The sequence below is a fragment of the Otolemur garnettii genome, unplaced genomic scaffold (assembly GCF_000181295.1).
Source record: "Otolemur garnettii isolate 467f Iridium unplaced genomic scaffold, OtoGar3 scaffold00048, whole genome shotgun sequence".
NCBI classification, from domain to species: domain Eukaryota; kingdom Metazoa; phylum Chordata; class Mammalia; order Primates; family Galagidae; genus Otolemur; species Otolemur garnettii.
This window is the reverse complement of record NW_003852443.1, coordinates 3820314-3834073: the sequence shown is the minus strand read 5'-3', so window position 1 is coordinate 3834073 and position 13760 is coordinate 3820314. Positions and strand designations below refer to the sequence as shown.

The window sequence follows — 13760 nt, the reverse complement described above, 5'->3', positions numbered from 1 at the left end:
GATGACTAGAAAGGAAATATTGAAGAAGGTTCAAACTTTTGACACACACGCTCACACTTAAGTTGGAAATAGTTCTGTAATTTCCAAGTTTCCCACTGCAATCGATGTCACTTCAAGCAAGCTTCCCTCCTTCCTCCAAATTCCCCCTTTCGACCTCACCCACCCCTCGCCCAGACAAATCCTCTGTAACCCAGTCTTCCCGTGAAGAACAGTCTCGGAAACTCGCTGGCCAAACCCACCCTCGGGTTTCCCCGTCACCCTGGCAACCGGACCAGGAAGGGGCGGGGCTTGCCGTCTACTGTTCCTGCCCTTGACGCGCGCCAGGAGCTTTAACGCGGGGGCGGCGGCTGTACTGCCCACAGGATGTCCTTCAGCTCCGGTTTGGGGCCGGAGCCGGAGCCAGACCCGGATCCCTCACAGAGGGCCACGTCAACCTAAACCTACACCGCCCTCCCCACCCGCCGCCGCCGCCGCGCCCGCTGGGCCTGCAGCGGGTCTCCTGGGCTGCGGGCGCCACGCCTTTCCCACAATGCCCCGCGCCAGGCCCCGCCCCCGCTCGCCGTGGAGACCGACGCGGAGCCGACCGTAGTTGGCCCCGCGCTCGCCGCAGCTAGTGCGGCTGGTCCTCCCCCATCCTGCGCCCAGCGGCCGGGCTGTTGGGGTGTGAGTGCTTCCGTCCTGCACCCACAGCTTGGGGTCAGACCGGCGGGGTTTGCCGCCCGGCTCCAGGATGGGGGAGTAACTACAGGAAGTGACCGCACGACCAAGGTGGGCAGGGGCCGGGGGGCCGGGACTGGACCGGAGCCTGCGGTGCCCTGGGCCTGGGGAAGGGAAAGGAGAAACACCCGTGTGCTTACACCTCCCTTTCTCTGCGCTCGTACGGCCTGTCTGTTGTGTTCTCACTCCCCGTTTTCCTATTTACCCACACTACCCTTTCTTTCAGCGGGTCCCCTTTACTTACTCGGGTTCCCTTCTCTCTGAGTCCAGCCTCAGATTTAAGATACCACCAACACTTGACAGTCCCGTTCCCCCTTGGTCTCCATCTTTCCCCAATCTCTTGTCCCATTCTGGAGTGATGACAACATGAAAGCTTTGGCCTTGCATTTACCTGCAGCTTCCACCTGCATCTTCCACCTGTCCTCACTGTGGCCCAGAGCAACTCAACACAGCCACGCAGACTGAACAGCCCCTAGGCAAGAACATCTTATCCCAACGTAGTGATTGAAAATACGTTCTTGTTTGTTTTTTCCTGGTGGTTTTCTAGTCTGGGTATTTGTTAATCTCCAGCGTTATATTTTGCAAAGGTGTATTTCTGTGGGATGAAAAGGACGTGTTAGAAATGACCTGAAGACCATTTACAGGTAAGAAGTAAGAAGGCTTTCTTAAAATAGACATTTAGGAGTAAATGAAGGAAAAATTGAGAGTGCGATGAAACAGACTTTTCAAAGCATTATAGATCTTTGGATACCAGTATAAAGTATACCACTATACCAGTTTTAAATGTGGTATGATTAAGTAATGATTATTTTTACATGGATGGAGTATTTTTACATTATTTTTGCATGGATGAGCTTGTCTAAATGGTTATTCCCTATTTTTTCTTTTCCTATTTCTGTTTATGGCAAACATGAATTTGGCACTAAAATTACGCTGTTAACTTACTAATATACTGTTATTCTCTACTTAGATTTAGTGTAAGCACCTCAGAATTCAGAGGCAAAGATGGATGCAGTGTAGGTTGAATAGTATAACAATATAATTCACTGTCATTTTTGGCAGTGATATATGAAAAGTAAAGATTTGGTGGGACTAGAAAGAAGCACAGGATCCTTAAAAAGTACATTTTCCTACAAGTGAAATCTGATTAATCTCAGAAAACTGTATAGCCTTTGATGGTCAAGTAGTGTAGCGCTGAAACCGGATAGAGAGAGGAAGGAAATGGGAGTTATTCCCACCCTTGACTTCTGATGCTAATTAGAAGTTTTTTCTTACTTATAAGAAAAGCTTTTTCTTACTTATAAATTGCTGAGTGTGGAAGCACTGTACCTAGCTACACCCACTCACTGCTTCCTTTTATCTGCTGTCATGAATGATCTCACAAATTTGGCTACCTGGCAGTGGAAGCAGTGGAGAGGGCCCTCAAAGGATGGTACCTGGGGCATTTCTTCTGATCTGCCATTTAACAAAGATTGTATCACTGACCATGTTATTTGATAAATTGTGTTATTGCTGTTTACTTTGAAATGTCATTTTAACTGCCAGGTTTCCTCTCTTTAGATTAACATTTTTGGAGACAATTTTATGATGCTTGATTCATCCTTGAAGTAATGTGGACAGAAGTTATCGAATTTGCATATTCCATCCACTGGAACCAGCAGTGTGTCCTAATGTTCACTTAAGCCAGAACTTGTATAACAAAAAGAATGGGAGTCTGGTTGAAAAAAGATGATGATATCAGAGACTTGAAAAGGATTGTACTCTGTTTTCTAATAGTATACATGGCCATTTTAGTGGGCACAGATCAGGATTTTTACAGTTTATTGGGAGTATCTAAAACTGCGAGCAGTAGAGAAATAAGACAGGCTTTCAAGAAATTGGCATTGAAATTACATCCAGATAAAAACCCGGTAGGTAATAATTTGTTTTTAAAAATAACTAATTCTATTTTGGTATTTTGATATTTAAATTATTTTAGATAAGCATTCAAAATGCTTAAGAACAGTCACATCAAAATTATAATTCAACTTGTATGCCAAAACAGATTCTAGTTTAGTGTGAAAGAATATCAATACAAAAAATATAGTGCCCTCCTTTTAGTAAGCTAATTTCCAGCAGTTCTGTTAAAGACATTAGTCCCAGGCTCTGCGCCTGTGGCTCAAGCGGCTAAGGTACCAGCTACATACACCTGAGCTGGTGGGTTCGAATCTAGCCCAGGCCCCCCAAACAACGACAACTGCAACAACAACAACAAAAAAATAGTCGGGCATTGTGGTGGTCACCTGTAGTCCCAGCTACTTGGGAGGTGGAGGCAGAAGAATCCCTTGAGCCCAGGAGTTGGAGGTTGCTGTGAGCTATGATGCCATGGCACTCTACCCAGGGTGACAGCTTGAGGCGCTGTCTCAAAAAAAAAAGACGTTAATCCCAAAGGAAACTATAATATCTGTAAAGCAGTTAAAGTAGTTTTCTTAGCAAAGTAGGTTAAGATCAAGTATTTTGGGAACGAGGAAAAAAAAAATTGCTTTAAAAGTCAGTGAGTACAACCTACTAAAAATGGTAGTAATAGTTAAAAATAATATCCTTTCACTATTTTCTCCCATGTACAAGTCCACAGATCAGAATTAGAAAGTTTTATAAGTTAAAACTTGAGAGCAGCTAAATATAATTTGAATCAAATAGTTGATTGTGTATATGTATTTAACAAAATTAGTTTTAATTTTATGGTATTTTTATAATTTACCTCTGTCTCAAAAAAAAAAAGTCTCATTTTGTCACCCTTGCTAGAGTACCCTGGCACCAAAGCAACCTCAAAGTCTTGGGCTCAAGCTATCCTCTTGCCTCAGCCTCCCAAGTAGCTAGGACTACAGATGCCCATCACAATGCCCAGCTGTTTTTTAGAGACCTTTAGGATCTTGCTCTTGTTCTTGCTCAAACTGTTCTAGAACTCCTGAACTCAAGCAGTCTACCCACCTCAACCTCCCAGAGTGCTAACATTTCAGGTGTGAGCCACTGTGTCCAGCCACTTAATTCTTTTATTTATTTTTTGAGATAGAGTCTCACTATGTCACCCTCTGTAGAGTGCTATGACATCACAGCTCACAACAACCTCAAACTCTTGGGCTTCAGCAGTTCTCTTGCCTCAGCCTCTCAAGTAGCTGCGACTACAGGTGCTGCCACAATTCCCAGTTATTTTTTGTTGTTGTTGTTGCAGTTGTCATTGTTGTTTAGCTGGCCTAGGCCAGGTTCAAACCTGCCAGCCTCAGTGTATGTGGCTGGCGCCCTACTCACTAAGCTGCAGGAGCCACCCAACCTAATTCTTTCTTAATGAGATTTGAAAAGCATCGTTAACAAGAACAAAGATATGCTTAAATTAAATTTCTTATTTCTAGGTAGAATTTTTAAAATACAGTTATTTTATTTCAATTACATGAAACTGAGGAATAGTAACAATACTTCTTTAAAACTCTTATCTTTCTCTGACATCTATGGTTTGTTGTATTTAGGATTTTAAGTTTTTCTTTAAAATTTTAGAATATGATTTTTAAATTACAGAAGATGGTGAATTTTCATTTAAAGTATTAATCCAATGAAAGCATTCTTTGAAAACTAATTTTATAAAACATAATAACAAAGAAGGGAAGCCAGGAACGGTGGCTCATGCCTATAATCCTAGCACTCTGGGAGGTGAAAGCAGGAGGATCGCTTGAACTCAGGAATTCAAGACCAGCCTGAGCAAGAGCAAGTCCCCCATGTCTACAAAAAAACAGAAAAATTAGCCATGTGTGATGGCAAGTGCCTGTAGTCCCAGTTACTCAGGAAGCTGAGATAGAAGAATCACTTGAGCCCTGGAGTTTGAGGTTGCTGTGAGCTATCATGACACCACTGCACTCCAGCCTTAGCAACAGAGGGAGACTCTGTCTCCAAAAAATAAAAGTAAAAATAACAAAGAAAGGAGAAAACTTCCAATCCAATTTTCTATTGTTACTCTGCTGTGAGTTCTTATTTAATTATCAGGTAGTAGATTGGGGCACATACTTTTTTAAATTAATTAGTTGATTTTATTTCACTATCTACTTGTTTTTGGAGTAATAAATATTTACAGAAGAGTTTCAAAGGGTTTATTGGTTTTTTCTCAGCTGCATTTCTTAGAATGACTTACATTGTATGATCATTCTGTCAACCTTTTGAAGAGTTGATCTATATTTCTATTATTTTTCCTATTTTTGTGAAATTCCAGTTCCTTGGAGAATACTTCTTTATTTTAACCTATGATAAGTCGTATTACATTATATTACCCCTCTTCATATTGGTATCTAGTCTCCCCAAAATTTCTGGATTAATTAAATCTACATAAAGGTTCTGGAGAGACTTAGGTTGTATATTTGAAATAACTGTTGTATCTAATGATTTTTAACAGAATAACCCAAATGCACACGGTGATTTCTTAAAAATAAATAGAGCATATGAAGTACTCAAAGATGAAGATCTACGAAAAAAGTATGACAAATATGGAGAAAAGGGACTTGAGGATAATCAAGGAGGCCAGTATGAAAGCTGGAACTATTACCGTTATGATTTTGGTAAGGTGATATGATGCTGCTTACAGAATTGCTCTTTACCTGAGTCAAACTTATGTATTTAATGCCTATTGGCACCTTGACTAGTTCTTTAATTTACCCTGGGAAAATTAAAATTCAAAAGGAAAATAAGTTTATCAGTAGTGATTATCTGAATATATATAAAACTATATTGGTCAAGTCTTATTAAATATTTTTAAATTAGGATTACTTTTTAATAAAAAAATAAAAAATACACAGTCAGAGCCATGTATCAACATTTCAGTCAATAGCTGACCGTAGATATGACAGTGGTCCAATAATGTAACATTTTTAGTGTCCTTTGTCTATGTTTAGGTATAAAAATACTTACCATTGTGTTACAGTTGCCTACATTAATCAGTACAGTAGCATTCTATGTGAGTTTGTATTGTAGGAGCAATAGGCTATGCCTCATAGCCCAGGTGTGTAGTAGGCTGTACCATCTGATTTGTGTACATACACCCTGTGACGTTCACCCACCACAGTATTGCCTAACACCACGGCTCTTAGAACATATCCCCATTATTAGGTGATGACAATATATAGAAGTCATTAAATATTAGAAGTTATTGAATGTTTCTTTCAGTATTTCTGATATTGAGTTAATATTAATATCTTTTAATATTTTTCAGAGTATCATATTTTCCAAGAAAGGCTAAACTTTCCTTTAACAGTGCTCACTTGTGTAGAAATGCCATCCTTCTCATAGGGAACCCTTAATGTTAATGTTTTAAGATGTTGACAGAAATAAGAAATAACCAAAAAAAAAAAAGAGAGAGAGAAAGAAAAAGCAGACAAGAGCAGAAGTCAGAAATAAGTTAAAGGAACCAAGTGAAAGGGGAAGTAAACACAGATATCAAGGCAGGAAGGTGAATTGTGATACCCAATATTTCTCCTCGTCATTAATTAGCTCCACATGCAGGCTAGGAACTGAAGTATGCTTCTATATTAGACTAAATAGGATAAATTTATATGTGTAGGGTTTGCTTTGCAAGACTGATTTTCTTTAGTATTAAGTGCATCCCCAAGAACTTCATAGTCTCTATCAGTAGTTGGCAAACTACAATTTATAGGCCAAATTTGGCTTGCCACCAGCTTTTATAAATAAAAAACTGTATTTTTGGAATATAGTTATGGTTATTTATTTATATATTGTCTATGACTTCTTTTATGCTTAGCAAATTTGAGTATTTATGACAAACCGTTTGTGTTACAAAGCCTAAATATTTACTAATGGCCCCTTATGGAAAACATTTGCAAATTCCTGGTCTATATCCATCATTAATATTTGGAAATTTTATATAGTAATGAGAAATTTTCTCACATTGATTTTAATTATTATGGCAGGCAAAATTTATTATATTTACTGAATGTTTCTACCTCTGCATATACTCTTAATTATAAAGATTTTTAGCTGCAGATGGTATTTTGAAATGATATAACTTATTAAAAACCATGTAATATGGCTCGGCGCCTGTAGCTCAAGCAGATAAGGTGCCAGCCACATACACCAGAGCTGGTGAGCTTGAATCCAGCCTAGGCCTGCCCAACAACAACGACAACTACAACCAAAAAGTAGCTGAGCGTTGTGGTGGGTACCTGTAGTCCCAGCTACTTGGGAGGCTAGGTCTAAAATTATTTTTTTAGTAAAACATTAAAAACATTAGAAATCATTTGTGGAGATGAAATTATTTCCACATCTGTAATAGTCCATATCTGGATTCTAAAATCGTTAGGTCACTCATTACGTATATCACCAATAAGTATTTTGATTGTTTGTTTGTTTTTCTCTTAGTTTGTTGCGTATTCTTCAGGTTTGATATTTAGGGTAGTGAACTGATTTTTTGATGATTAAACCCAAAATGAGTAATTTGTTTTTATGTGGTTATTTTTATGGGTGAGGTTTTGATTTTATAATTATTATGTACTTTTAAAAATTAGGTATTTATGATGATGATCCTGAAATCATAACATTGGAAAGAAGAGAATTTGGTAAGTGTATGGGCATTTGATTTTCTTTTTACGAGTACAATCTCATATAAAACTCTTGAGGATAAATGTGTTTGGAATTCAAAAATTGTTTGGATTTTAGACAGGTAATATGTACTATAAATTAATCTTCCCAGAAGAATGTGGGGAAGTATGCATAAAAATATACATATTTCTGCCGCAAAATGTGTAAGTATGTATGCCAAATAAAAGTAGTAAATATAGGCTTAGCCGCCTGTGGCTCAAGGAACTAAGGCACCAGCCACATAGACCTGAGCTGGTGCGGTCGAATCCAGCCCGGCCCCGCCAAACAACAATGATGGCTGCAACCAAAAATAGCTGGGCATTGTGGCGGGCGCCTTTAGTCCCAGCTACTTGGGAGGTAGAGACAGGAGAATCACTTGAGCCCAGGAGTTGGAGGTTGCTGTGAGCTGTGATACAAGGGCACTCTACCAAGGGGCGATAGCTTGAGGCTCTGTCTCAAAAAAAAAAAAAAGGCAGTGAATATAACACATAGCCCCTAGCCCCCTATCAGTTCAGATCTGGATGCGAAGTGAGCATGCTGCGACTACTTGGGAAGCTAAGGCAAGAGAATCGCCTAAGCCCAAGAGCTGGAGGTTGCTGTGAGCTGTGACGCCATGGCACTCTACCAAGGGTGACAAAGTGAGACTCTGTCTCTTAAAAAAAAAAGTGAGCATGCTGTGAACTTCCAAAAAACCTTCCAGATTCAGAACTTTTTGATTACAAAGTCCTAGGTAAGGATGTGTTTATTTTGAAAGCAGATTTCATTTCATTTAATCTGTGTCTTGTGTGAAAATGGATGTGAAAATACAGTTCCATATTTTCTACTGCGTTTTACACAATTACAAATACTACATTAGATTCTGACATTTTCAGCCTTTTTCAGTGATAGTAAAATAGGTGTATTCTTTCTTTTCTGCTTTAAAGCAACTTTGTATTATCAAATTTCAATTTTATTTTGCTCTATCATAATCTTATTTAGTTTAGAAAATTAAAATACCGTATCAGTTACTATACATGCATATAAAAATGCTTTTCCTATATTTTCATCATTGAAGATTTATTATAGCCACTTGATTTTATACAGTTCCTTTGAAGCAAGGGTTGCACTTTTTTTCCACATCATGTTGGTGAGCTCAGTCATACAGAATATTTGTTCAGTATGTAACTTTTTTAGAAGTCTTATATGTGAATACTTAAGCAAATTATAAGTGAATAGAAAATATATCTTCCCTACTTAAGGAAACAAGACAATTTGATTCATTTAGACTGTTGGTAGACAAAACTAATACCCGTGTCAGAAGCTGATACAATCATAACTTCAGTGCATGAGGTATATAAACCTGTAGCTTTTCCTACATGTGGTTATTGTCTCCAATCTCCTAACGTGTGTGTGTGTGTGTGTGTGTGTATTAGTATTTCATGGACCCATGAGGCAGAAAACATTGGAATTACAAATAGCACTGGGGTAGCAAAAATCTTACACACTGACAAATCCATGAGGCCACCTAGAATGAGACATTCTGATAGTTCCACATTGTATATGGATGCAAACTTTTTCAGATATCACTATGTAGAAAAGGTTAAGGACTGCTAACAGTTCATATAGAACCCTAAATGGTAGTTTAAGATAAATTACAGACGCAAAAGAGAATGCAGAGATAATTAATACTGATAGGTTCAATCCATATTTGCCACCATTCCATCTGGTCTCGAATACTACTTTTCATATTACTAGGATAAGACAAGAGGATCGTGAAGTTTTAGTTGAAGAAGCAAAAGGAAAACAACAAACATATATAGTACTATCAATTTGTAGTTAGATAAATATCACATTTGCCTGCTTGGTTGTGGGTCCCTTTCTATTAACTGTTACTACTTTTGGTTTGAGTTACTTAGTCTGGTCTTTTGTACAAATAGTGATAGAGTTATTTTGAAGTTATGTATGTTCTCTTCTTCCAGCAAGAAGTTATGTTTTCTTCTGGCTAGAGTCACTAGATACTGTTTGCAAAAGTAGAGAACATCACACATGTGTACAAGTCATTCTGACTAGAACCTGCATAATACAGGAATCTTTTCAAAGAGCTTCAGAAAGAGGAACTCAAAACTCTTCTGCCTTTTCTTACATTTTTCTTTGCTACCAGAAGCTATTAACATATATTTATTTGTTTATATATATTAACAAACATTAGCTTGAAGTTGTATAGCTTAGTAGCTAAAAATTGCATTTTGAAATACACTCATTCTGGGTAGACACTGAATAATGCAGAACATCCCATGAGCTATGATAATACAGTATTAAAAATATTTTTAAACTTATTACTCAGCAACCAATGGGAATGCAGCAAATACATTAGCAGTGCTCTTTTAAAACAAAATACAGGGCAGCACCTGTGGCTCAAAGGAGTAAGGCACTGACCCCATATGCCAGAGGTGGTGGGTTCAAGCCCCGCCCCAGCCAAAAAAAAAAAAAAAAAATACAGCCACACCTCATTTTATTGCACTTTGCTTTACTGTTCTTCACTGATACTGTGTTTTTTACAAATTGAAGGTTTATGACAACTTTGCATCAAGCAAGTCTCTCAGTGCCATTTTTCCAACAGCTGTGCTCACTTCATGTCTCTGTCACATTTTGGTAATTCTTGTAATAGTTCAGACTTCATTATTAGTGTGTATATCTGTTATGGTGACCTGCAATCAGTGATCTCTGATAAATGGTCCATTGTTTTGGTGCACCACACACTCCCTGTAAGACAGCAGACTTAATTGATAAATATTGTATGTTCTGACTGCTCCGCCACCTGGCCTTTCCTTGTTTCTTTCCCTCTCCTCAGGCCTGCCTCTTTCCTGAGACACAGAATATTAAAGTTAGGCCAACTGATAACCCTACATTTGCCTCTAAGCATATCTCTCAGTTTAAATCAGAAGTTGGAAATGATTTGAGTTTAATAAGGAAGGCGTGTTGAAAGCCAAGATAGGCTGAAAGGTAGGCCTCTTTTGCCAAACAACCAAGTTATGTGGTGCAAAGGATAAAGTTTGTGAAGGAAATTGAAAATGCAACTCCAATGAACATGGTAATGATAAGAAAGCAAAACAGCCATATTGCTGATACAGAGAAGGTTTGAGTAATCAGAAGATCAAACCAGCCACAGCACCTTCCTTTAAGTTTAGTCCAGAAACAACCCCTAACTCTGTTCAATTTTATGAAAGCTGAGAAAGGTGAGGAAGTTGCAGAAGAAAAGTTTGAGGCTAGGAGCTGTTTAATGAGGTGAAAGGAAATAACCCGTCTCCATAAGAGTGTATAGTGAAACAGTAAGTGCTGATGTAGAAGCTGCGGCGAGTTAACCAAAAGATCTAGCTGAGATCATTGATGAGATATTTATACTAAACAAATTTTTCAATGTAGATGAAACAGCCTTCTATTTGAAGAAGATGCTGTCTAGAAATTTAATATCTAGAAAGAAGTTCAAAGCCTGGCTTCAAAGCTTCAACAGATAGGCTGCCTCTCATCAGAGGCCAGTGCAGCTGATGACTAAGTTGAAGCCAATGCTTATTTACCATTCTGAAAATCCTAGAACTCTTAAAAATTAGGCTAAATCTAAATGGAACAACAATGTCTGAATGATAGCATATCTGTTCATAGAAAGGTTTGCTAAATACAATAAGCAGACTGCTGAGACATACTACTCAGAGGAAAAGATTTTCAAATATTGTCAAAAATATATATATTATCGCTTACTGACAATGAACCTAGTCATCTAAGAGCTCTAAGAGATGTATAAGATCCTGTCTGCTGACAATATCTGTTCTGCAGCCCATGAATCAAGGAGTAATTTTGACTCTCAAATCTTTTAAAAAATATATTTTGTAAGGCTGTAGCTGCTACAGATAGTGATTCCTTGGGTAGATCTGGGCAAATTAAACTGAAAACTTTGTGGAAAGGAGTCACCATTCTAGGTACCATTAAGAACATTTGTAATTCATTGATGTCAAAATGTCAACATCAACAGGAGTTGGGAAGATCCTCACGAATGACTTTAAGGGAATTCAAGACTTCAGTGGAGGAAGTATAACTGCTAATGTGATAGAAATAGCAAGAGAACTAGAATTAGAAATGGAGCCTGTATAAACTGAATTGCTGCTATCTCATGATAAAACTTGAATGGATGAGGAGTTACTTCTTATAGAAGAGCAAAGATAGTGGATTCTTGAGATGGAATGAAGAGGCTATGAACATTGTTGAAACGACAACAAAGGATTCAGAGTGGTACATAAACTTAGTTGATAATGTATCAGCCGGTTTTGAGAGGATTGACTCCAGATGCTATCAAACAACATCATAAGCTACAGGGAAATCTTCTAGTAAAGGAAAAGTCAATCAGTGTGGCAAACTTCATTATCGTCTTATTTTAAAAAATTTCCACAGCCACCCCAACTTTCAGCAACCACTGCCCTGACCTATGAACATAGAGGGAAGACCCTCCACCAGCAGAAAGATTATGACTTGCTGAAAGGCTCAAGTGATCATTAGCATTTTTAGCAATAAAATATTTTAAATTAAGGTATGTACATTGTCTTTTTAGACGTCATGCCATTGCACATTTAACAGACTATAATATAGCATAAACATAAATTTTACATGCTTGAGAAACAAAAAAAGTTGTACAATTTGCTTCATTCTAGTAGTCTGGAACTGAACCCACAGCATCTCTAAGGTATGCCTATACCAAGATAGAGATGTTTTCACAGTAAACAAGGTTTTGTGTCAGTTTAAATGCCGGGTTGGTTTTACATCATATTTCTGTTTAAGACTTTTGAATAACATTCTTTTCATATGTAAATAACCACCTTATTACTTATAGCTGATAAGAATCCCTCTTTTCTATTAAAGTATGCATTAATTGTTAAAATTTTTACTTGAGTTTGTACAGGTTGGTGATCTAAACCAACACAGCAATTCTTTTGACCACTGATAGAATGGTCTGTTTGCCAGACTTCCTAAACCAGTGGTTCTCAACCTGTGGGTCATGACCCCTTTGGGGGTTGAATGACCCTTTCACAGGGGACACCTAAATACATCGGGCATATCATATATTTACATTATGATTCATAACAATAGCAAAATTACAGTTAGGAAATAGCAATGAAAATAATTTTATGGTTGGGGGTCGCCACAACATGAGGAACTGTATTAAAGGGTCGTGGCATTAGGAAGGTTGAGAACCACTGTTGTAAACATTGCCGAAGAATAGCTGATAAAATCCTAAATGAGGGCGGCACCTGTTTTTCAAAAGGGTAGGGCGCCAGCCCCATATGCTGGAGGTGGGGGGTTCAAACTAAGCCCCAGCCAAAAAAAAAAATTTTAAATGATACACTTTGCTACTAAAGTACAGATTGATTTTTGTCCCACAAATCTGTCTTGTAATTGTGGTGTAGGTTAACATTGAGTCTTGCACATGTTTCTAATTGATCTGAATTAACTGCACATATATAACATGTATGATTTCAAGTATTACTATAATTTCTGAAATTTTTATTTAAAAATTACTGATAACTGATACTGATTTGGAATTAGCAAATGCTGTTACTTTATCTTGAATGTCAGAGCACATGTTTACAATGTTAATTTTTTTAATTAGTAAAATTTGTTTATGTCTCCCAGATCATTTTAAAATTATAATACAATACATAATATACTGTTATCTAGCCATTATGTGATGTTCAAATCTACTATTTTAGCAAACATTAATGTTCTGCATTTTTACAAACCTTAATCGTGATAGTTTTCAAGCAGCATGATTTTTCAAAGTACATTTATGGCTAAGATTAAATTGAATTCCCACAATCCTTATGATACTATGTAAGTCCCTCATTTGTATATTTGTTTCTTTCAGAATTTGAAAGGTCAGAATTGACTGACCATATATTTAACCTGCTATAGATAACAGAAGAACTTAAAGCTCAGTAGCTCTCACTGTTTCTCTTCATTTCTCTCTTCCACACTAACTCTTACATGAGATTTGGCTGTTTTCTTGTGCCATCTCTTTATATAGCTTTGTGGCTATATTTGTCTTGCAGTTTTTAAGACTGCTTCTTATTTAAGTATTGGCTTAGGAAAGTTAAAATTAGTTTGACATTTGAAATATGTCTTTATAGAAAAAAATGTACAGAAAATGATTAGGGCAGTATGAAAGATTTGGACTGTTTGTTCCATTCTGTTCAACAAAAAAATTTTTACTAAAACACACATGATCTTTTAGTAAATCATTCTAAGTTATTTCCATTTTATGTGCTTTCAGATGCTGCTGTTAATTCTGGAGAACTGTGGTTTGTAAACTTTTACTCCCCAGGGTGTTCACACTGCCATGATTTAGCTCCCACAGTACGTATTGTATTTTATTTCTGATTGGTCTGCTATTTGTGCATTCTTTTTAT

At 37.5% G+C, this 13760-nt stretch overlaps 1 protein-coding gene across 1 annotated transcript in view; it reads left to right on the top strand.

The window, feature by feature from the left end:
- The first annotated feature begins 582 nt into the window (after positions 1-582).
- The window catches only part of DNAJC10 (DnaJ heat shock protein family (Hsp40) member C10), a 47401-nt gene continuing 34223 nt past the window's right edge, over positions 583-13760 (top strand). The window contains exons 1-6 of the mRNA XM_023514156.1: positions 583-768; positions 1305-1361; positions 2278-2627; positions 5135-5297; positions 7257-7307; positions 13625-13707. Of these exons, the coding sequence (XP_023369924.1) occupies positions 2424-2627; positions 5135-5297; positions 7257-7307; positions 13625-13707 (501 nt within the window). The 5' untranslated portion in view covers positions 583-768; positions 1305-1361; positions 2278-2423. The remainder of the gene's footprint in view (positions 769-1304; positions 1362-2277; positions 2628-5134; positions 5298-7256; positions 7308-13624; positions 13708-13760) is intronic.